At 38.1% G+C, this 25,630-nt stretch overlaps 2 protein-coding genes across 2 annotated transcripts in view; one reads left to right on the forward strand and one right to left on the reverse strand.

The window, feature by feature from the left end:
• Positions 1-3,194: 3,194 nt before the first annotated feature.
• Positions 3,195-4,926, reverse strand: LOC124798028 (AP-1 complex subunit mu-1). The gene has a single exon (XM_047261242.1). The coding sequence runs from the start codon at positions 4,809-4,811 to the stop codon at positions 3,543-3,545; it is 1,269 nt and encodes a 422-aa protein (XP_047117198.1). The 5' UTR covers positions 4,812-4,926; the 3' UTR covers positions 3,195-3,542.
• A 233-nt stretch (positions 4,927-5,159) lies between these two features.
• Positions 5,160-25,630, forward strand: part of LOC124798490 (trafficking protein particle complex subunit 13) — a 208,252-nt gene continuing 187,781 nt past the window's right edge. The window contains exon 1 of the mRNA XM_047261928.1: positions 5,160-5,520. Coding sequence (XP_047117884.1) covers positions 5,478-5,520 — 43 coding nt within the window. The 5' untranslated portion in view covers positions 5,160-5,477. The remainder of the gene's footprint in view (positions 5,521-25,630) is intronic.

The raw sequence follows: 25,630 nt of genomic DNA on the forward strand, positions 1-25,630 counted from the left end.
TGGGTGCAGTAAAGTCAAGTATGGAGCATCAGGATGTAGTACCTGAACCATTACTTTAAATTCCTTATGTAAATGACTTAAACAATATTGAAAGGGGCAAAGTCATCACATATGCTGATGAAACTTATTATTTACTGCAACTCAGTTGATAAACTTCAAAAACTTTGAGTATTGGAAAAAAGAAAAATAATGTACACGAAGGCAGATTAGTCCATACTCATAGCTTTAGAGTCAGTCTTGGAAGCCCAGCCATACAAAAGGCAAACAGTTACAAGTTCCTGGGTGTGCTAGTGGACAGTTACATGAATTGGAAAACACACACAGGTAAGACCTGCTAAAAATAAGCTCTGATATATTTCTTATTAAGGAAAAATATAAACAAAGACACTTTATAAAAATGTACTTTGGTCTCATATATCCACACTTAGCTTAGGCCTACTTCTTTCTGGCCTGTGATTGTGCAGCAAATTTGTGTATATAAAGCTTGTTAAAACTTCAAAATAAAGTCATATGATGCAAAAAGAGAATATATTCTATAATTTCTCGCAGAGATAAAATTAACACTTTTGAGGAAGCCCTCAGCAACTGTGGTAGAGGCAACCGCATGGCAGCTTTTAACACATTTATGACAATCACAGCATTGTAACTGCAAAAGCAATAAATTCTTGTTATGTGTCATTTGAAATGATGAAACCAGATTTAACTACTTGTAAACACTGGATTATGAGATACTCATAGTAGGAGACAAACAGTCTTATTGAACCTTGTTTTTAATCTGGAACAAAAGAATTGTACATGCCATTAACACACAATATGCCTAGGTGTGGTATGTTTTAAAACACTTCAGCATACAAAAAGCTACATTACAATTTGGAAACCACAAGAGTGTTTCTTTTTGGAACTTTTCCCCCTACTGGCTCTTACAGACAGATAAAAGCAGTGTGGACACAACAGCGTACAAGCCGCTGTATTTGAGTACAGATAGGTTAGAATTTAAAAGCTTCATGGCAGCACAAGGAAGAGACCCTTCCTTGTGCTTTCTAGGTGGTCACTGTAGAGGGAAGGAAGCACAATTGCAGCTATGAAGTTTAATTCACTGCATGAGCAAGACCTGGGTGCTGTCCATCTACAGTGTTACTTCACAAGTCCTACCGGGAACCTGTACAAAGGTGTTAAAGATTTCCGGATATTAACTATCCCAGCATTGTACACATTCAAAATCATTCTTTTCATAAAATAAATGATAATCATTATCACACAGAATGTAAAGATTTAAAATTAATGGATAAAGACCCAGCAGGTGCAGGCAGTAATACATTTTTTTTCCTTCCCCCCCCCCCCCCCCCCCCCCCCCAACAAGATTCAATCCAACATAAATAATATCAGTGTGCTGTCTGGCTTCAAAAATAAATAAAACAGTACATGACTCTGGTTTGTCCACACATCTGTATGGAATACCTACATTAACTTTGTGACAGGAGACAGTCATGCATAACAAGTTAATAGCTTACAAGAATGCTCATTGCTGTTGTTTTTGTTTGCCAGCTGTACCAAGAAAAGTGCTTCGAATATAACACTGAGTGGTGCTTTGATAAGTTCTATTTCCCTGTTAGCTATGATATTGGTTTTGAAGTTGTTGCTACTGATATTACATCCAATGTAATTTACATTGGAGAGAACAGCAGTGAAATGTGGTTTCTCTGAGTAGATTTTACATCCCTCACCAACCGTATTGATTAAGTTTTTCTGTGGTTTTCCCTATCTGCTGAGGCAAATGCTGCAATTGTTTCTTTGAAGATACTTCATTTCCACGTCATTGTAGCATGTGCTTTGTTGTACATATACATATATTTGTCTTAACATCTATGTAATCTTTTTACATTTCTATGCAATTACATTTTTGAACAGGATAGTTGCTACTCACCATAAAGCAGAGATACTGAGTCACAGATAGGCACAACAAAGAGACTGTCAGCAAAGCTTTCGATTAACAAGGTCTTCGTCGGACATAGACAACATACATACACACATTCAATTGACCAACGGCTCATTTGCTGACGGTATTTTTTTTGTTCCTATCAGCGACTCAGCATCTCTGCTGTTATATTCCAGCCTGGATTTTCCACTGTTCAATTACATTTTTTGTAATGTATTTCTTGACATGTCTCATACTGTAATTACAACGGTTCATGGCAAACAAATAAATACTGCCTTACAGTTAAAAATATCACAGTTGTCATTATCACAAGCATTGTCAGATAAGCATGAAAATTAATGGACAGTCTGGATGAATGTAACAAGTCAAAGAAGATAATCAACAAATTATTTCCCATACGACACCATTACTTAACACTTTTGAATGCCATGCCCGTAGTATTACATTGCATTCACTGCGGGAAAGAATACCATGCCCATAGTATATTAGGCACCTTACGTGAGGACTGCCACTCCTGTAATATTATGGGCATAGCAGTCCTCATCAAAATGTTCTTCCCAAAATATTACAGGCATGGCGTTCTTTGCAACACTGAAGGTAACTTAATACTATGGGTACGCCAGTCAGTGTTAAACACATGGACAATTCAGGGAAATTGTAAGATCTGCTATTTATTTTTTTTTTTTTTTTTTTACTTATTACACTGTTAATATGAAAACACTAATTTCTAAGGTTACTTTTCTTTACAATGGTTAAGTATTTATAGGATAATGTACCCACAATGATCAGTGAAAAGCAATAACTAGTTGGTGCCAACAATTTAAAAACAAGCAAACTTTTAAAGAAGCACTCTTGTTTGACTGGTAAAATATCTTTCCACCTAAATTAGGGAGTTCAAAAACATTGGAACCAAGCCCACTAATTCCCTTGTGGGACGAGGGCAGCCATAGTTCATTTTACCCTTCAACTATGCTAAAACCAAGCAAGGCAAAGAAATACCATTCTTACCCCTTGAGCAGATATATGAGGGTATGTCATTCTCGAAAACATGCAATTACACTAAATGCAACACTTTTCCTAAAACTAAATAATCATATAAAAACTTGCAAATTTGCTAACATTCAACCTGTCTCTTCGAAAAATTTTGTTGTTAAGCATGATGATAAAAACTAAACAAGATTTAGATAAAGGTACTGCAGTGCCAACATAGTACTGCATTGGAAAAAAAAATTACAGAATGGAACAATTAATCAAGAAATAAATATTTAATACTGTTTATTAGAAACATGTTTTTCAAAAAGAAATTTACAATCAGTGGCCAGGAATGTAGTACTAAATGCACACTCAGTTAATAGTCAAGTGCAATATCTTTACAAGATCATGTGCATTGATTTGCATAAAATTAATAAAACATCAAGTACTGCAACAGTTATGAAATTCTCTCAATGTCTAAATTTCATCTCCAGACTATAGGTCCACAATATGGAATATAGATCTTTCAAAAAAATATTTACAAAGTTTTAACAGATATATAACAATGTTATCCATTCACACAACTGTTTTCTGCACATAAAACTTAGCTGTCATAAATTAAACATGAAAGAATTCAGTTTGTACGAAGTTGGTAATCACCATTCTGAGTTATATACCTAACCCAAGGGAGCGCTTGGTAACCACTCTTTTCAATTATCTTAAGATAACGTACTTGTATTCCAGAAGTTGTGAAATATGGAATTTCAAATTTGACTTGAATAGGAGGCTTTCCTTCAACATCTTCGCCTTCAACACTTGGAAGACCAAAATGTGCACGCATGAGATACTCTTTACCACCAGGAAATGATTTGACAGTCCAGGTGATGGCATTCTGCTCTGGAGCATACTTCACACTCCCTATCGTTGTCTTGAATTTTGGTGAATCTGCATCAGCAGGCACAGGAATAACAATTTCAACATTATTTGCAGTGGATCTCCTTTTGAACTGTGACTTTGCTTTAATCATATATTCTACCCGACTGTGTGCATGCCTTTCAATAACAGATTCAATCCAAATTAATGGCTTCACGTGTGTATTTAAACGATAAGACATCAATTCAAATTCTCCATCTGGAGGAATGAAAGATATTGTACGATCATTCTCAAACCTGGATAAACGAACACACTGGTGAAATTTGACATCTTCCAGCTCTACTGACTTCGATTTACCTCTACCTGTGCTCTCAAAAAGAACTTTATCATTCAATCCAAGTCTCAACTCTGGCATCCCAGATAAGTACACCCTCATTTTTATTGCCCCCACTATTTCACTGCGGAGGACGTTTCCATTAGCATTTGCCAACAAATTAACAGATTCAATGACATCCAAAAATACTTCGTTCTTCCTGTACTTTATACCCTCAGATCTCCATGACACTGCGTTTGTGACAGCCATAGGAATCCTAGGTTGAATTTCAAGTTTATGGCCTTCTTGTGTTATGTATTCTTGAAGAATTTTACTATCCGTAGTTTGTGGATAGCCAAAATCTATTAGCTCATCCAGCAACTCGTATATTACAACAAAATTGTCCCTTATACTTTCCTCTTCTAGTTCTTTGAAATATTCGATCATTACCTGCACTATTTTATGGAGAAAAACAAACACCAGGGCTATGTTAGCATTCTTCTTAGTGGTGGAAACAATATACAAGTTGTTATATTTTATATAGGCGAAAGTACATTCTGTTGTTTGTAGTATTGGTGTCAGCATTCCTTCTTCTTCTTTCTCCATAAGCAACGGCATAAATTTCTCAATAACACCAAGGTCTATGTCACCTCGATAGTTCCTCGATATGAGAACTTTGCCTTTCACATCGAGTATATATACAGAAGACGACGACATTTTCTGTGAACTTCAATATACTGCTTCACACAATAATCACATTTAACACTCCCTTTACAACTCGACACACACATAAAACCAAACAACTCCACACCTGCAAAGACACATTGTACGAATGCTACTCATGTATGAAGATCACTGGTCACCAACGATAAGCAGACGACAATCCGGTCGGTTGACACAACTTTGTAAAACATTAAGACGCCGGAGGAAAAAAAGTTGCGGAAAGTTATCGTCAACGAACGTTTCAATAATTTGGGTCTGCTGATTTTCGTTACTAGAAAATATCTTTAAACTATAACAAAAAAACTTATTTAGAGATGCGAGAATCATGCGTTGCTACCTTGTTTTTGATTGTCACTTTGCGACTGCTGGTGATTGTGAATGTGTCAAGAGCAGCATCTGTTGACATGATGTTGTTGATGCAGTTTATTCGGAATTGAGTCTGTAGTGCGTCGCTAAGCCTGTTGCAAAGTAAACGCTTTTATGAAAGTTTCTTAGAGGCACATATATACTATGATTTCAGTCGTATACAGATTACCTGCGTACAAAATTCTAATCTGAAAATGAAAAACTTACGTTGTCATTTGGGCATCATATAAGAAACTAGTTTATTTCAGTGTTTTGCAGCGAGTGGTGTTCCTAACGCCATTGGATTGTGGAAAGATGGAAGGCAAGGAAAGAAACGAGCACATTCTTGCTTTGAAAGGTAACGGATGGGTTTTATGGGTTGTTAACAGAATAATACGAGTATCCGTATAATTTGCTTACGGTGATGTAGGATATGTGAAAATTTTGTGCATCGTTTGATTGTTTTCTTTTCAAATGCCGTAAGCTTCCATCATAATCTTAACACGTTCCGCATTTTGCATACTGTATTGTCAGGGAGTAAGTTAGTTTTGTTACACTGCAAATTACTGCGTTATGATGGAAGTCGCTCGTTTTAGGAAAATTTGTGTGTTTATTCACCCGACGACAATTCAGCACAACAGTATAGGACAGTTAAATTCCAGAAGTAATAATATATGTATACCAAGTAGGTGAAGATAGGGCAGGAGACCTGACGTAACCTTATCAAAGGAACCGTCTTAACATTCACGTTAGCAAGTTGGGAAAAATCTTGATCGCGAATTTCGGCCAGACGAAGACCTCCCTCCTTCCACAAGCGACGCCAGTGCTTCAACACTGCCTTAACGACTTCGCTTTGTATATAACTAAGAAAGTAGGTTACATGTAACTAGTCTACAACGAGCCAACATATTACACAAAAGTATATTCAGTGATATATCTAGACCATGAAACTGTTATGTTGCACTTCTGAAAAAATATCAAATTTTATTACACTTCTGAAGGGTATATACATGCAAACACCCACATTATATCCATCTCAGCTACTCTTCCAGCTGGCACCATACTCTGTGGAGATATGTTGCATTGTATTTGAAACAGGAAATCAGAATTAGAAATATTTTTGTTCAATTACGCAAACACAACATAGATGGTACATCTGATAAGATTAAAAAGTACTCAACAGTAAATGAAGGTCTAGTATTTTTTCAAACTAAGATATTCACTTATGCTTCAAAAACACTTCCTAGCAAGAAATGTTTTTAACTCTGCTCTAAAAGAGCTGTTTCCTTTTCGTATGTCTTTATGTATGATGGAAGTGCGTTATAAAAAATGACACCAAAGCGGCTCACACATCTGAGTAAAAGTTCTTCTACATGGAGGGAACCAAAGGTTGTGTGTGTATTTATTTATTTGTTTGTTGGTCCTTTGAAACTTAAATAGTGTAAAAGATATACTGGACCATTAATTACTATACACTTTTCTTGACTCTTACATATGGTGTACCACCATTTTAGCAAAACTAACATTACACAATATATTATTGCTCTACATGCTTCACAGAGTCAATCGTAATTTGTGCTACAGTGTCTTCCACCCCATCCCCCCCCCTTTCCTCCTCTGTTTCCAAGATACACCTTTACTGTATTGAAACAGTGCTTGGCCCAGTAATTCTTCATGGTTGATTTTAAATTGTATCTGTTCATTACTGTTCTTGTGGATTGGGGTAATGCATTATACAGTTTGATGCTTGGAGAGTGTATGCCTTTCTGAAGAAGAGCTGTATTTTTTCATGTATTTGTACATCATTTATTTGCGTTGTGTGGAAGCTGAGTACGGATTTATTATGGGTGATGCATGGATTGCTGCTGTTTCATTTTCTTTTGTAATAATTATATTTTCTGGTATATAAATACATGGAAATGGTGGCATTTCATGTTTCCTAAATAGTGGCCTACATGTTGATTTTTGTCTATCCCTTCCATAGCTAAAGTAATTGCTATTAGTTTGTGGGTCTCCATATTTAGCTCTTCTCATAAACATTTGTGTGTGTATAGGGAGGTTACAGGGGATTACAGAAGTGTCCAATTCCACCTGTCAGCTTTGACACATGACGTCATCTTTACGGCGGAAATGGCTATTCTTAGAATAGCATGATGTCACTACGGCAACAAATACGAAAATATGTATAAATAAGACAGTAACATTTCCCTCCAAAAATACAATCAAACTAATGGGGCAGCCGCGAGAATTTGGGTGTTTTAGGGAGGGGGCAAGCTAAATATAACAGTAAAAAACACACACACCACAATCCCAAATCACACAAAATGACTAAAAAAAAAATACTGGAATCGGACACTTCCGTTTATGTATGTAGGTAAATTGCAGCTGACGAAACGAAAACCACAAAAACATATATACCAACCAAAGTAAGTAGGTACACAAATCTGTTATCCAGCAATGGTAAACACAATATGCCGATCACACAGTCTCTAAAGTAGCAAGCATACACTTCTCAAACCGGGGACTCGTCTGTATGGAATGCCATGTGTTGTCCCACCTACAAAGCCACATATACTGGTCACTGGTCCAAGGCGCAGCAACTTTGGTCAGTCTTATATCTTCTCCACAAATATTAACACTTCACACTTGCAGTTAAAGGTAATAACTGAAGGAATTTAATCTTGCTCAATATGTTGTCCCCATTGCAACAAGCAGGGACCTACTCATGAACTTCATTGTCACATCGATAAGTAACTAAAAACATAAAATTAAATCTCCAAACATAAACAGCACACAACAGTAATAATTCCAAACCTGAGAGCTGATCTATTGTGTATAACTGCCAACATCAAAGTAACTCACTAACGAACCACAACAAACTCTTCCAATATTAATACCAAAAACAGCTCTCAAGGAGTTCAGTATCTCTAACACTACTTACAAATATTAGGAACATAAAAATCCTGCACTAGGGTGTGCCACTGCATACTCCAACACTCTCTCTCTCTCTCTTTCTCTCTCTCTCTGCAAACATGATGATACGTTTCAAATACACCACACCTCCATTACATAATTTGGTAGATCTTTTGTGCCAAAATTAATGTTGTCAACATTTGTAAGGGCGATCTCCTGCTGTTCTTGTGTCCCCCCCCCCTTCCCCCCTCCCCCATTCGGATTGCTTGGCAGTGTTGTTATCTTATCTTTTCTTAGCAGTTTTGCCTTTGCAATTACCTGTCAATATATTTTCTTATAAGTTTTCAGATATTCTACAAACAGGGTGCCTTTATACCTTTATTTGAGAACTGAGACTTTTTAGAGTCCTACTGGAAAACTTAATGCCTGCCGTATCTAGGTACTAGATTTAGTGGCCCCACATGAATGGGCTCTGGTTAGTTCCTTCAGAAAGCACATTTCAAAACTGGTCATGAATACTAAAGAGAAAGCATCTTTTATTATACATACAAGAGAAAGAATTGTATCAGGGTGTGCATGCACTTCTAACATAACTAGCCTATTTTTCTGCAGAGAAATTCTCCTGTGACACACACACACACACACACACACACACACACACACACACACACACACACACAGAGAGAGAGAGAGAGAGAGAGAGAGAGAGAGAGAGAGAGAGAGAGAGAGAGAGGATGGATATACACTTGTTTCATAGGGGTAGTTGGAATTGTAATGATGAGTGCATTATAATAATATAGCCCTATTGTAAAAAGACTTTCCGTTCTATTTGTTATTCTTATGAGGCTATTTATAAGAAGGAAACATGTTGAAGCTGTGCAGTATGCTAAGAAATAGCTGCTTTGGTACAGATCCATTCACAGTGTTTATACTGAAGTCCTCACAGGCAGTTATAGTGGCCTTTTCCAACAGAGACTGATATATTAATGAAAGTGTCTTATTTCCAGTTAAGTGACCTGCATATTGATATTATTATTACTACTTCACCCAGGTCCCCATGTAACTCTAATGCAGCACCTTCAAAATATTTTTTAATACACAACCTCACACCTCCTTTTATATTTAGCATTCCTAGAGAACTGACCAGCAAAATTGCAATGACTAATAATAACAATACCTATGTCTACAGCGTGTTCATTTCAACTGAAGACATTGAAATATCTCAAAAACTACACATTGGATTAAAAAAAAGTTGTAATTCCTGTTTGTTTGTCTCAAATTGTGTCATCCAGTGATACCACACTTGACCCCCCACACCACCCTGTGCATGTATGGTGAGGGGCAACTTTGAAATTGTCAGTGGGAACCAATATTTTTTTTTATTGCAGATTCTATGGCAGAATCTACAGATGTTTTCTCTGAAGCATTTTCTTCATTTTACCATAGATTGCTCTTTCACCGAAGGAATAGAAATGGGTACACAGTCGTAATTTATGGCGTGCTACTCTGTGGCCCTTGAATATCCAATGGCACATGGGACCCAATCTCCATGCTGTGAGGGTAGGACAGGCCAGTACTTCATAACTTCTAATTGGAAACCTCTTTCACAACATTGTATTCCTAAACTTATTGAACTTTGGACTACTTGATGCATCACTGTGGCCATGGTTTGAGGCAAATAAACTGTCCTTTTGCTATTATAGTATGTATTTAAATGTAGTACTACCAGCTCCTGTCCACTTAGTGATCTCTTTTAAAATAACAGTACACAGGATAGAAGCATATCTGGAGGAATATCAGCACAGGCATTTCTGATGCAGTCAACCATGTCCTCAGAGCCTGTTGACACTTGCTGGTACACCTTATCTTTTAAATGTCCCCACAGAAAGAAATCCGGCAACATCAGATCCGGTAGCCTAGCAGGCCAATTAATAGGGGCACCTCAGCTGACCCACCAGCCTGTGTAATCAAGGTTTAACACATCCCATGCTTTAATTGCGTAATGCACTGAGCAGCCGTCATGCTGAATTCACATATGATCTCAAACATGCAGGGCAGCATCCTGCTGTAGTACCAGTACTTCCTGGTCCAAAAACATTTGATATTTCCATCCATTCACTGTGCAGCTGATAAAATATGGACCAATGAGTTTGTTCCCCTTGATGCCACACTGTATGTTAACTGACCAAGGACGTTGATGGTCAACTTGCCATAACTGGGGGGAGGGGGGTCTACACTCTAGCAATGCATGTCATGCCTGTTAACAGTACCATTGTGAAAGTAGACTCACTGGAAAATAGTACTTGGCAAAGAACATGGGGGTCATTTGTATTTGTTGACATGCCCACTCACAAAACACTACCCAGTTACAGAAGTCGGTGCCTTGAAGCTCTTGATACAGTGATGATGTATAGTTGATACTTATGATGGTGTAGTATTATGACAATACTACCTATGAACCTACCGGAATAGTGGTGTAATTCTTTTGCTGGTCATTAATCTATGGGTTGTGGTGCACTGCCACTAGTACAGTTATTTCATTATCTTCTCCTGTAACACATTTGTTTCGTTTCTTTTTGCTGGTCTATATGCTGGCATCAGATATAAAGGTGTTCACAACCTTGTAAAAAATGAACAAGAGTGAACTTTCTGTGGAAAACACTTGGCATTTAAGGCAACAGCAGCCTCAATGTTTCTCCTACATTCTCTGTAAATCAGGATAATTTCATTTTTTTTCTTCTGTGATTGTAACAGTCATCGTCCACTTGCACGTGTGTTCTCCAAATGAGAGATAGGTGTGCAGGCAATAAACACTGTGTAAATATTGTAATGTTCAGGGCCACTATCTGTTCTAAGTGTGCACAAAATGTGAGCTCCAGTTGCAGTTTACTGCCATTTATGATACACTGTAGTTTGCTACATGGCCACAATGGCACATCGAATATGTTGGAGGAATATAATGTTGTGAACGAGGTTTCCACTTAGAAGTTACGAAATGCTGTCCTGTCCCACCCTCACAGCATGGAGGTGTGGTCCCACGTGCCATTGGATATTCAAGGGCCATTATGTAGTACATCACAAATTACGATTGTGTACTCATTTCTTTCCTCCGATTATAGCGTCATCTGTGGCAGAACAAAGAAAATGTTTCAGAGAACATGTATGTAGATATTGCTGTAGAGTTGTAATCTGTAATAAAAAAATGGCAGTCCCCATTGAAAATTTTAAAATGGCCCCCTACCACCCATGCACGAGGTGAGATGGCAGCTCGAGTATGGTATCTGTTGATGTCTCCCTCTGAGACAAACAAAATGAAATTTTTGATCTGATGTGTAGTTTCAGAGATATTTCAATAACTTCACTTAAAATGAGGGCCCAATATATCCCTGCAGCAGTGCTACATGTTACACATACAGTAAGTATTGGCATCATTAACTCAAAATTTAAGTTCAAAAGATTTATTTCTCAAAGTATAGGTATTATAGCTGAAATATGAAAACGTCTAGAACAGTTATACAAGTAACTGTTGTACTTATACTTCTCTGTGTCCCATCTATTGCTGTTTTGAGGTGGGGCACCGAAAATCCTTGAGTATTACAGATTGTAGGTACTTTTTAGATCTTTTCTTTGGTTGCGTTGTAATGTCCACTGCAGCTGCTACTGATGAAGCTGGATTTAGTGCTGCCAGTAAAGAGTCTCTGTCTGCTGATGCCAGTACCAAGTCTCCAATTGCAGGCGTAGGGTCCTCTTTTGCAGTTCACTTGGCTTCAGCTGTAAGTGATCTAACATCATCTGCTGTGGGTGCTATAACTTCTTCTGTAGGTGACCTGACATCAGTGACTGTTGGACAGATATTTCACAGAATGTGCCGCCGTTTCTTTCTGTGTAGCCAAATTTGTAAAAGTCTGCCGAGACCAAATCAGGAGAACAAAGTAGGTGAGGAACATGTTCAGATATCAAATTATGTGTAGTCACCATTATGGCTGCTGTAGTGTTGCTCTAGTGAAAGAGTACTTCCTTGTATTTTTTTGCAATCTACAAATGGTTCTAGTGAATCACATTAGAAGCCAGTTATGTGTCTGTTTTTGTCCCCACAATGTAATCAAAATTAAATACTGGAAGCCAGAGGAATTGTCATTCCCAACCAGCAAAATATTCCTTCATGAAGCCTCGTAAGTCTTTCCCCATGCTTTAAGTTTTTCTTGTAGGTATGATGACAGATCCATGTGTTCATATGAGTTACATAGTGGCTTCCATTGCAGTTTTCATAGTTGATGTGTATGTGCATAATATGCATGAAAATATCTGTAGCAAATTAATGTTTTCTGAAGTTACCTTCCAGTTTCACTGTTATAGTGAAAATTGCCTTAAACTAAATGCAGCTCAAATGTAGACATTTAGATCCATTACAGATCAGTCCCTTGCCATAACCTTTATTTCTCAATCACATTTGTTGGCTTCACAAACTCTCAATCAGATTGTCACCCTCCAAACTAATGCAGGTGTTGGGATAACATGTATGTTGCGACATGCTACATATCAGTCTGTCACAACAGCTAAGATTAAAGAGTGAAATTGAGAGGGGGGGGGGGGGGGTTGTCACTTGATTTTTGGGTTGGTAGCACTGGTGTTATTGGTTAAAAATAGTCAGTTTTCGTAGGATAAAGTGATTGTGCGAAGAATATTTTATGCATAAATTCATTTTTTATGACTCATTCATCTGGGCTGTTGAAGATCTTGGGATCAATGGTTTTGTTTTTAAATTGTCACATAAAATTGCATTGTGCTTAGGAGGCCATATTTTGCCGGAGTTATGTTTTTTAAGTGGAAGAATTAACTTGTATTATATCATACATCTGAATTGCTTTCCAGTAAGCCTAATTTTTGCATCTCATAAATTATGAAAATTTGTGGTACTGGAAAGTGCGCTAATAGTTTTAATTAGATTTCTGTGTTTTTAAGTTGTGTTGTGGTGTGTGATAAGTGTGGTTGTTGCCACGGGGTAGTCAGGCAGAGTTGGTATGTGTAGATTGTGGGCTGGAATTTCACTGGGGCAACTGCGATGGAGGACTCAACAAGGCTCTCCCTCGGAACTGTAGGCTCTGCAGAAAAGATGGAGAATTGTCAAACAGAAGGAAAAGATTTGTACCCTTCGGGCCGAATTAGATTGTGCGAAATTTCAACTAGATAGGTTGAAGATGGAAAAAAACATCATGGGAACTCGGTTAAGGTAACAAGTAATGGGTGAAAGGGGGAACAGCTTTGCAACTTCATGTACATTTGACCTTTCTGTCTCTGGTAAATTTGACTTGTTACCTGAAGTAGGAGGGGAAGAGACTCATCTAGGTGTAGGTTACAATTGAGTTCAGCACACTTCTAGCAAATAAACTAAGTGTAGGTTGTTATCAGAAAAGGGTATAAAGAAGAGTCTTGCTGCTAGGTAGTAGCCATGAGAGGGTGTAAGCCAGATGGTACAGGACAAATTAGGAAGAGGGAACCTGATCATAAGTATTGTGAAGCAGAGTGCTAGCCTTGTCCAGATGACAGAGGACACTGGGAATTTTTGTACAGATTTTGAGTAGGAGGATCAGGTTATCTTAGAAGGTGGAACAGGGAACAGTGTCGCTAAAGACAGAAATTACAGCAGTAGACGTGATTTTGATGAAATAAAAGTAACAACTACACACACAGGTATGACTTTTATGGAGGTCCCGCAGCATCGCGACCAGCTCTGTGTTATACTGCTGCGAGCCTTGTGAACACAGAGTTGAGCAGGCACTGCTGCTGGCAGAAATGAAATCACACATGAGTGCAGTGCCTGTTGCTACAATTGGGAGACAAGGATATACTAGCCAAAGCCTACACCTGAACCAGAGAAGGGAAGATAGGTTGGCTGAGCTTCTTTCAGAAAATGTGGTGGGGGGGCACTATCACACGATGTGAGATCTCTGCGGTTATTGGTGTCCCAATGGTATCTTCCTTCAGTTAGAATCAGCATTCAGGCACCCTAGTATGAAGAAATTAAAATAACTGAAGAATCACAAGAGATGCTTAAGAATGCACAGAAAAGTAAGGCATTTACCATACGTCATCAGAATATTAGATGACTGAGTAATAAAGTAAAAAAGCTTCTTGTTGGTTTAGAAAATTTAGAGCATCCTGTACCTGTATGAGCACACGTAACCACAGTGTTAGAGAAGTTAAATATAAAAGATCGCTAGCATCTTACTCACGTAGAACTAATATGGGAAGAGGAGGAGTCGTTACATACATTAAGACAAAATTAAAGCTCAAATACATTGAGACAGGGAGCTTTTGCAGTGATAAGCACATAGAAGTGTGTACTTGCGCATTGATACTGAAAAACAGTTCACTTTTAATTGTAACTGTACGATCCCCACTGGGGAATTTTTAACTGCCTATGGGAATTTGGATTCCTTATTATGCCATCTGCCAGACAGTAGAAAGCAGTTAGTCTGTGGTGATATCAATGTAGATTTTATAAAAGATTCTGATAGGAAACCTTATTTATATCCTACAATTGAATTTCAGCAATCAACTTTCCAACACAAGCGGATAAAGATAATAGAACTCTAATGATAATGTCTTCTGTGTAACTCAAAGCAAGGAAATAACTGCATACTCAGTGCTCTTTATGACCAAGGTGGACAGCTAGTTAGGATAAATGAGATAGTTCTGTACATTATAGCTACTTCTCAGTAGAAATCAGTGAGAATAATTATTGACTCCAGAACAAATCTTGTTGAAAATAGTTTGCAAGAGATGACCTGGGATGAAATTTACACACGTCAAGAAAAGTTTTGCATCACCCCGTTTCCCAGAACTCCTGAAGATAGATGTTGACTGTGGATATTGTATCACTGACACAGTCCCTTTGACTGTTTAGAGGTGTCCCAAAACCCGCCCAAACATGTAAACAACCATGCATGAGCAGTGCCTATTAGACGGATGGGGTTCAACAGCCGATCAGTTCAAGTCATTCCACCAGGAAGGAGGTACACGGCTTGTGTTGTCTGTTGTTCAACCACGCCTAGACGGTCAATACCGTGGTTCTATCGCGTCCACGTTGCTATTTTGCCCCAGGAAGGGCTCTCAACAATGGAAGTGTCGAAGCGTCTTGGAGTGAACCAAAGGGATGTTGTTCGGACATGGAGTAGAGACAGGAGCTAATGATGACATGCCTCCCTCAGGCCGCCTAAGGGCCACTGCTGCAGTGGATGACCGCTACCTATGGATTATGGCTCGGAGGAACCCCGACAGCAGTGCCTCCATGTTGAATAATGATTTACTTGCAGCCACAGGATGCCGTGTTACGACTCAAACTGTGTGCAATAGGCTGTATGTTGTGCAACTTCACTCCTGACGTCCATGGCGAGGTCCATCTTTGCAATCGCAACACGATCCAGTGCGGTACAGATGGGCCCAACAACATGTTGAATGGACTGCTCAGGATTGGCAATACATTCTCTTCACCGATGAGTGTCGCATATGCCTTCAACCAGACAATCGTTGGAGACGTGTTTAGAGGCACCGTGGTCAGGCTGAATGCCTTACACACACTGTCCAGTGAGTGCAGCAAGGTGGAGGTTCCGTGCTGTTTTGGGGTGGCATTATGTGGGGCCTATGTACGCCGCTGTTGGTCATAGGAGGCACTGTAACAGCTGTACGATACGTGAAAGCCGTCTGACCGATAGTGCAACCATATTGGCGGCATATTGACAAAGCATTCATCTTCATGGATGACAATTTGCACCCCCATTGTGTACACCTTGTGAATGACTTCCTTCAGCATAACGACATTGCTCAACTAGAGTGGCCAGCATGTTCACCAGACATGAACCCCGTCGAACATGCCTGGGATACAATGAAAAGGGCTGTTTTATGGATGACATGACCCACCATCCACTCTGAGGGATCTACGCCGAATCGCCGTTGAGGACTGGGACAATCTGGACCAACAGTGCCTTGATGAACTTGTGGATAGTATGCCACAACGAATACAAGCATGCATAAATGCAATAGGATGTGCTACCAGTGTGTACAGCAGTGTGTACCACCACCTCCGAAGGTCTCGCTGTATGGTGGTACAACTTGCAATGTGTGCTTTTCATGAGCAATAAAAAGTGCGGAAATGATGTTTATGTTGATCTCTATTCCAATTTTCTGCACAGGTTCCAGAACTCTTGGAAATGGGGTGATGCAAAACTTTTTTTGATGTGTGTATAATGAACCAAATGCTGACATAGAATTTAATTTATTCCATATATATTCATAACATTATTTGAAAATAGTTTCCCACGTAAGTTACTCAGAAAGGACATTAAACAGCCATGTAAAAACCCTGTGCTCGCTTGAGGGATTAAAGTATCTTGTGGAAAGAAAAGAGAATTGTTTCTCTTGGCAAGAACAAGTAAATATTGTGCAGTATTTGCACACTACAAAAACTACTCAGAATTACTAAGACAAGTTATTTAAAATCAAGGAACATACACATTACGTCAGAAATCAGTAATTCAAACAATAGACTTACAGCTTTATGGAATGTAATTGAATGAGAGACAGGACAACTGACCAAAGAACAAGATCACATCACCATTGAATTAAATGAAGGAGCTATAAATCATGAGCCACAATAGCAAATGTGTTTAATAATTATTAATCATTTCTTAAATAGAGTAGAAAATATGAGGAGAAACAGTTCAACAGAAAAATCACAGCAGGATGTTGAAAAAGCATCTCTCACAGAATTCAGTCATATGAATGTTTCACCAACTTCTCCCCCTAAATTAAGAAAACTGTACATTCCCTCAAAAATTAAGGCTCATATGGATTTGATGGTATTTCCAACCAGGTACTAAGATTTGTTCCCATATATTATGGCCTGTCATATCAGAAATATGTAATGCATCGCTTACTCAAGGCATTTTTCCAGAGAGAATGATGTATGCCATTGTTAAACCACCGTTTAAGAAAGGTGGTAGGAGAAATGTCAATAACTACTCACCTCTCAACAATAATGTGCTCAGCAAATTAAAGTTTGGATTTTAGAAGAGTTGCTGTAGTAAGAATGCCATTTACATGTTCACTCACCAAATTTTACAATCATTAAATAACAAAATAGCACTGATTAGTACAGGGTGACACATAACAGAAATGTTTGAAATGAGTAGTGGCAGCCGTGGGCAGGTGGCAGCACTGTGGGTTCTTGACAGTTAGCGAGTAAACCGTACACTATTTCAGTAATTATGGTGAAATGGACAGCAGCATGCATTAACCATAAAAATGGAGTGAGTTTAGACGTGTTTATAATTTAGGACGTTATGGTGCCATTCTGTCAATACACATGATAAAATGTTGGATTAATAACTGAAGAGACTGGATCCAGCCACAAGAAGAAACCAACAGGATGAGCAAGAACTGTGCATTCTCCAGTGAACATCAATGTTGTACATGCAAGTCTTGCTTACGGAGCCCACTGCGCTCAATTCGTAAGCAAGTAGCAGCGGTTGGAATGTCTCGGGAGTGTGTTCACAGAATTCTTCATCTTGATTAAAAATTTCATCTGTACGAACTACAGATGGTGCAACAATTGAAGGAAAATGAATACCGGTTACGATTAGGATTCTGTCAACAAAAGATAACAAAAATAAACAATTATGATGAATTTTTAAACAAGTTGTGGATGTCAGATGAGGCACTTTACGTGCTAGTAAAGTGACAGTATTCAGATTATCGGACCATATTTTTCACAAATGAACAGGGAAACACAATAACTTGTCAATGTCAATCGTTATATGGAAATGATATGAACTGTCATTACTCCTGCATTGAGCAACTTTCCAAACACTCAAGAAGCCTGGTTTCAAAAGGACAGAGTGACATCACACACTGCACGGCAATCAATGGCATACGTGTGAGAATTTTTTGGCAACCGTGTGATCTTACAAATCGGTAACATTTGGCTCCCTAGATCACCAGATTTATCTGTTTGTGGTTTTTACTTGTGGGGCTACCTCAAGAGCAAAGTCTACATGACTCAACCAAGAACCCTGGATGAGTTAGACCAGAGAATTTGGGATGCAATTCACAGTATCCCAGGTGAGATGTTGCAGTGGTCAATGAGGAATCTCAACAGTAGATTTCATAAATGTATTCATAAGGAGGATGCCATCTAAAGGACCTAATTTTAAAAAAATGATAAATGCTGTTTCTTTCCTTCATCACTTCTAGTTTCCTTGGAGTTTGGAAATGTTCCCGTTTTTCTGTGTCACCCTATATTTTCTGTGGCCTACCTAAGACATTTGACAGTGTGATCCACAATATCCTCCTAGATAAACAGAGGTTATATGCAATTTTTATAGCTGAACGATGGATAATGTCATATCTAACCAAAATAATGCAGAAAGTCATACTTCGGAATCCAACCAATGTAATTGGGGGGGGGGGTTGTGATTCCATGTCAGTTCAACCAGGGGCTCGAGCTCATAGTCTCAGATTTGACTGGAATTCAGTACACTAATTCTATGGAACACTCGTGTACAAAGTATTAGTTTCCCCTGCCAATTAGATCCAGAATTATAACTAGTGAAAGAAAGTGGCATGACCCGCAAATTGCAACCCGCATCTGGCAATCTATCTTCAGACCCAACTTCAGGTCTTAATAACTTTGGAACTATTCCACACAGTCCAGTGAAATTTTTACAACCCAATAACGTCCACTTAGAGAACACACTCTATGAATCAAAACATCAACAACTTATTTCTGATGGAAAATAAAAAATTCCAAAATGTGATTAAAAAAATGTAATATGTTAAAAGGTACATATTGTAGGTGCCCTCTATACCAAATATAATTCACTCAAAAAGGGTATAAATTTTTTTGTGGTAAGCTTAAGGTGGCCTAAACACACGCAGAACTCATCATGCCCATATCAGTCACAAAAACTGAGTTACATGCACACAAAAATACAAAAATTTGAAAAATTGCCTGAAAAACATGGATTTTCAAAGTGTGGTAGCACAAAAGGGACAAGTGGTATCCAAGCCAAATTTCACACACTGCATAAGTAGGCCATAATGATATATATCTCAAAATTTCAGCATGTTATTGCAAGACATTTGTGTACAATGGAAGTTGACAGATGTATTTGGTGATTGACCATTGTTCCACAACACAATTTTGTAAAAACATATTGTAAACTGTTCTGCTGGTTCTTATCGTCTCCCACAACTGTTTAATCACTAAGCAACAACATATAGACAGATTAAGACAACCTATCATTAATGTTTACTGCACCTTAACTGCTAAAAACCAGTCAATTGTGCTTCGAACAGAAGTTCTCCCACTCGTTAGCTACTGTACTCTGTACATTGAGTGGCAAATTGTACTGTCTTCCTGACACTGTGGTAGGAACTGGAACTGTCATAAGAATATGTTCAAAAGGAATCCAACACCTGTCTGCCAAACGTGGCCAATGAAATGATCTTGCTGGTGCCATGAAGTTCACAAATACATCACCTTCTGCTTCACAGCACTCTGCAACACATCCTAAGTACCATTTGTCATCATTAACACCTATAACATAGCAACCTGGTTGTATGTTGCTGCTTTTGCTTCTGAATCCTGAGTCAGACACACTGTGAAGACACATGTTGTGCATGAACCTTTAGTTATAACCGGATATTCTGCTCATTGTCAGAGTCCACTGGAGAGAAGTGATGATGGCTCCTTGTGCCTGCAACAGTTTTAACGTGTTCTAGTCTGCTTTTTAGCAACTCTTCGACTGGTTTCACCTCATCTTTCGAAACATAGAATGATTGTATGCCAGAGATATTTTTCGGTACCCAGGTAAATAATTGAAGAGGTGTTAGAATGTGACCTTCTGTAGGGTGCTGCAGACTAGCTCGTGATGCCATGATTTGTTGCGAAAAAATTCCATTTTGTGTGAATCTGAAAATCATGGTAATGCATGCATAAATTTTTGAGATTTTTACAGTTTTTGTACTGACTAGCTGCCCCATGACTGAAGTATTTCGCAAAATGTATGTGAGGCAGCTTGTTTTTCACATGTCATGACAGTGCGAATGTGGGCATGAACTGGAATGGCATCATGAATTAAACAGTCACAAAAAATGCCCATGTTCATGACAGACACATCACCTGATTCACCTCTATAGTAAATCACAAATGGCTGGATAGTTGCTGGACTGTTGTCCCAATGATATCCTTGGATGGCATCATGAACTATAAATGCATAATTTTCAGAAAAGTCTAGTATTACTATAACTTCATCTTGTTTCAAATTATCCTTACAAAACTGGAGGTAAGCCGATTCTGCTGTTGCTGTGAAGCTGTGTGTGGTCAGTTTGTCCGTTTTTTGACAACACATTTCAACAAAATCTTCCACTGTACTTTACTTTGTTTCAAGACTTGTGCGATCCATGTGTGTCCATTGTTTATAAGAAACAAGTTCATCATCATCAATAACGAGTTCCCCATACAGTTTGTTATTCATGTGTTCTGCAAGATTTGCCTTACCAGGACACTTTTCACACCTGTGTATCATGCACTGGTAGGAACTGATGTCACACACTAGCAGCTTCATTGCACCTTTGTAATCCAGACCAGAATCCTTTATAGCTGCAAACATCAGCTTAACATTTTGATGGGTCTCACATACACAAACATTATGTGTGTCCCCTGCATTTACAGGCACAACCCATTTTAGCCGAAGATTGAAAAAAGATGATAAACCTACTTTGGTATTGGGATACTTTTCCTTGAATTCTACATATAGTTCTGATATGTTGCATGGCAACAGTCTTTTTTGCATCTGTACACGTACATTTCACATTTTCACCGTCATAGTCTTTTTTTCCAGGCATTATTTGGCTGTAGTCATTATTTTCATAAAACTCTGACACTAGCACCTTTATTTCTGAACTCAATTGCTTACCCTGATCCTGCTGAAGTTATGGAAGCATTCCTTGGGTTGCTTTTATTTTCCTAGCTTGCTTTACCATATATGTAGAAACATTGAGTTCCTTTGCAGTGTAGTCAATAGACCAGCTGGAAGGTGCAAGGGTAAGAATAGCTACTTTTTTCTGATGTGTGGATATGGCACATTTTTCTTTCAAATCATGCACAATTTTGCCCAAATCAGAGCATTTCTGGCATGGTTTCTGTTCCTTTGGAGCAGATAGTTCTTCCTCTTTCACCATTAGTTTGTCAGCTATTTTGTGTTTTAATTCCATTTGAGCTTCTTGTAGTTTTCTGCTACCATAGCTGGGCCTGTCTCTTTTCCCAACTTTGTGTGTCTTCGTGGGAGACAAACCAAGAGCAGTCACTGAAGTATTTAATTGCTCATCCGCGGTGGTTGTAGGTGACTGATACTCTTCGTCACTGTCATGTAAATTATCAGAATATTCTTCATTTTTTAGCAGTGTGACACACATGGAACATAACTTTTGTCCTTGTTCATGTTAAGTCCCATGCACTGATTCACTTTCAATACTGATTTTATATAAATTTCTCTGAGGCTACACTTCACTGTCTTCTTATGAATCCAAAATGGATCAAAACAACTTCTTTGTAGGAAAGAATACTTATCCAGAAACACTTTCATATGGTGATAACAAACACTAAAGTTTCCTGTAACTGTACTTCTTGTGCCCACAGGGTGTATCCCGGATCTCCATAGCAACAAATCTTGGTTCGATTCATCCAGATCATACAGTACAAAGTGAATGCCACATTTTGTTCCATATGTTGTTTTATGACATTCAGATGCTTGTGCTCTACCAATACTGCAACTTGTTTGAACAAAAGTACCACTCGTACACTCTTCTGCCTCCATACTGACTTTCCACAACAGTATTGACCAGTCTGAACTAGAATCTTAAAAACATGAGTAACCTGTAATTGTCGCTTGTTTCCGTTGTTGTTCCTGTCTATGACTCATTCTGTCCCTGAAAACTACCATTGTTTAACTTTCTGTTGCCTAATGGTTCCCAACAATTGCTGCAGCTTTATCTGAAACAAGCTGTCTGCATCATCACTATTACTTGCTAAATCATGTTAAAAGAAACGTAACCAAATACATCTCTGTCAACTTTTATTGTACACAAATGCCTTGCAATAACAAGTTGAAATTTTGCCACATATTATATAAATTTGGCTTGGATATCACTTGTCCCTTTTGTGCTGCTACACTTAGAAAATCCATGTTTTTCAGGTAATTTTTCAAGTTTTTGTATTTTTGTGTGCATGTAACTCTGTTAGTGTGACTGATATGGGCAAGATGAGTTCTGTGCGTGTTTAGGCCACTTTAAGCTTACCAAAAAAAAAAAAAAAAAAAAAATTACCCTTTTTGAGTGAATTATATTTGGCATAAAGGGCACCTACAATATGTACCTTTTAATTTATTACATTTTTTTAATCACATTTTTTAATTTATCTTCCCTCAGAAATATGTTGTTGATGTTTTGATTCATAGAGTGTGTTCTCTAAGTGGATGTTATTGGGTTGTAAAAATTTCACTGGACTGTGCAGAATAGTTCCAAAGTTATTAAGACCTGAAGTTGGGTCTGAAGATAGATTGGCAGATGCGGGTTGCACTTTCCGTGTCACGCCACCTTTCACAAGCCATAATTCTGGAACTAATTGGCAGAGGAATTTAAAATTTTGTACATGAGTGTTCCACACTTGGTAGCATTGGTGTGCTAAATTTCAGCCAAATCTGAAACTGTCAGCTGGAACATTTTCTCAAATTGGTTGAATTCACATGGAATGACCCGGGGAGGTTCCTCTGACTGGGGAGAAAACATAGGGAACTCGCCAAGGCTCAACCTTAGTCTGCCATTGTTCCTTTTACATGTAAATGATTTTCCATCTAATATACCATAGGCAGATTTTTTTTATGGCACTAGTGTTGTAATCAGTCCAAGTGTGTGTAAAGCTATGGAAGAAATGGTAAGCAGTATTCTTAAAGTATTATTGGCTGGTTTTCTGTGAATGGTCTCATCCTCAATATTTTTTTTAAATATTCAGTTCTGCACGTCTAGGGGTACTAAACCAATCGTGAATGTAACACATGATATGGAAATGATAAATAAGGTGAAAATTTCAAAATTCTTGGATGTCCATACTGATGAGAGTTTAAACTGGGAAGAGCACATTTTGCAACTCCTAAAACAACATATTTCATCCACATTTGCACTTAGAATCATTGCAAATCTTGTGGAGAGACAAATCAGTAAGTTTACAGATTTTATAGATTTTCATTCGATAGTCTCATATAGAATGGGGTAACTCATCCTTAAGAAAGTAAGTCTTCATTGCTGAAAAACATGCCATAAGAATAATATGCAGTGCTCATCCATTATAATTTTGTAGACACTTGTTTAATGAAATCGACATCCTGACTACTGCTTCACAGTATATTTAATTCCTCAAGATTTTTCAAATAATCCAGTTCAAAAGGAACAATGATGTACATAATTACAATATCAGAAGGAAAAATTACATTCATTATAACACATGAAGGTTATCTTTAGCACAAAACAGGGTTCACAATGCAGAAACTAAAATCTTTGCTCACTTACGCAATGGTATAAAATGTCTGTCAGACAGAAAAGTAAAATTTTAAAACAGACTGAGAAAGTTTCTCCAGGACAGTCTGAAAGGTGGTGGGTGGGAATCACTAACTCACACCCGTTTATTTAATAATAATAACAATAACAATAATAATTGCAACCATTCGAAATCAAGACTGGAGTGAGGTAGGGAGACAGGCAGTTGTCCATTCTATTTAACTCTGTTTTGGTGAGAATAATCAGGACATGGGACAAAGGAGGGTTAAGGATGGGGAGACACAATGATAGAACCATCAACTTAAAATGTCTGACCTTTGCTGTTTATATAGCCATCAAAAAAAAAAAAAAAAAAACAGAAAAGACGCCAACGAAACCCTACAGACATTACACAAAATCTCAGCAAAAATGGGACTACAAATCTCATATGAAAAATTGCAATACATGGACACACAATCCAAGAAAACCCATTGGTAAGAAAGTATGGAAAAATAACACAAGTAGATAGTTTACAATACCTGGAAGACATTGTACAGAAAACAGAACTGAACGCAACATCCAATGAACAAAGGATCGCAAAACTACAGAAAGTATACAAGCTTCAATGGAACCTTTACAAAAAAAGAGGTATTTCCATCAATACCAAATCAAGACACTGCAGTACATTAGTCTAGTCTTACCAGAGGCATCGTATGTCTCAGAAACAACAGTAATAAAGGGAATAACAAAAGTAAAGGTGATGGAAAAACAAAAGAGGAAAATACTGAGAAAGATCTACAGCCCAATTCAGAAAGAGATTGTGTTGTAGCACTCTCCTTAACAAGGAATTAATAATAATAATAATAATAACTTATAAATGTAGCCAAGTGTACAAATTAATTTCCGATGTGCATGTAAAATGACTTGTTCCACATCATTACAATTTATCATGCAAATAATCTGTGGAACATCAAACTTATTAACCAATCAACACTCTATGCAATGTTTCTTACACTTCGCAGATGTGTGTGAAACATATTGTGTATTGTAGCAAGTAATATCTATATTCTACATCCCCTTTTTATTGCAGCTGCCACTGAACATCTCCAGTGGAGAATATGTGATACCTACTAAATCGAAATGGCTGTAGAGTTTGATGACTGTCATTTATTTTCAGGTCATCTATCGAAATATTATTAAGTTTTCAATTATTTTGGTGTGTAATTATATGGTGGTGTTACTATTATGCTTTAAGCCTGTGACATTTTTTGCAATCATAGTTGAACTAGATCATGCAGAAATAAATAGCTCTAAAAGTCACTGACGAGTTCAGATCAGTTAAATCTAGTTTATTCCTCATTTCATGAACCATACGCATGATATTTCCTTATGATGATGAACATGTCCGTTTCTTTACTAAAATATACTTTTTCAGTGAAAATATGGTAACACACTGACCATTTGCATGGAGTGACATGCTAAGAATTTATATAATTAGATTTTGTAAATCTCAGTCTATGCTATTGTACATTTAAACAATGGAAAATCCAGTATGGAGTAATGACTTATTATGTAGAAGATAGTTCCTGCTCACCATATAGCGAAGATGCTGAGTCACAGATTGGCGCAACAAAAAGACTGTCAAACAAGCAAGCTTTCAGGCAAAAAGGCCTTCATCAGAATTAAACTCTCTCTCTCTCTCTCTCTCTCTCTCTCTCTCTCTCTCTCTCTCTCTCTCTCTCTCTCTCTCTCTCCTCTCTCTCTCTCTCTCTCACACACGCTTTCATGCAACTCACACACATGACCACAGTCTGGGTGGTGGGGTGGGGGTAAGGAGGAGGTTGGGGTGGTGAGGGGGAGGGATAACAGGATAGGGATGGGAACGCTAAAGTGCTGCTTGTGGAGTATACAGGGCAGGGTCGAGGTGGAGAGAGGGTAGGGCAGCTAGGTGCAGTTGGGAGTTA

This window comes from Schistocerca piceifrons, chromosome 5, assembly GCF_021461385.2.
Source record: "Schistocerca piceifrons isolate TAMUIC-IGC-003096 chromosome 5, iqSchPice1.1, whole genome shotgun sequence".
NCBI lineage: Eukaryota > Metazoa > Arthropoda > Insecta > Orthoptera > Acrididae > Schistocerca > Schistocerca piceifrons.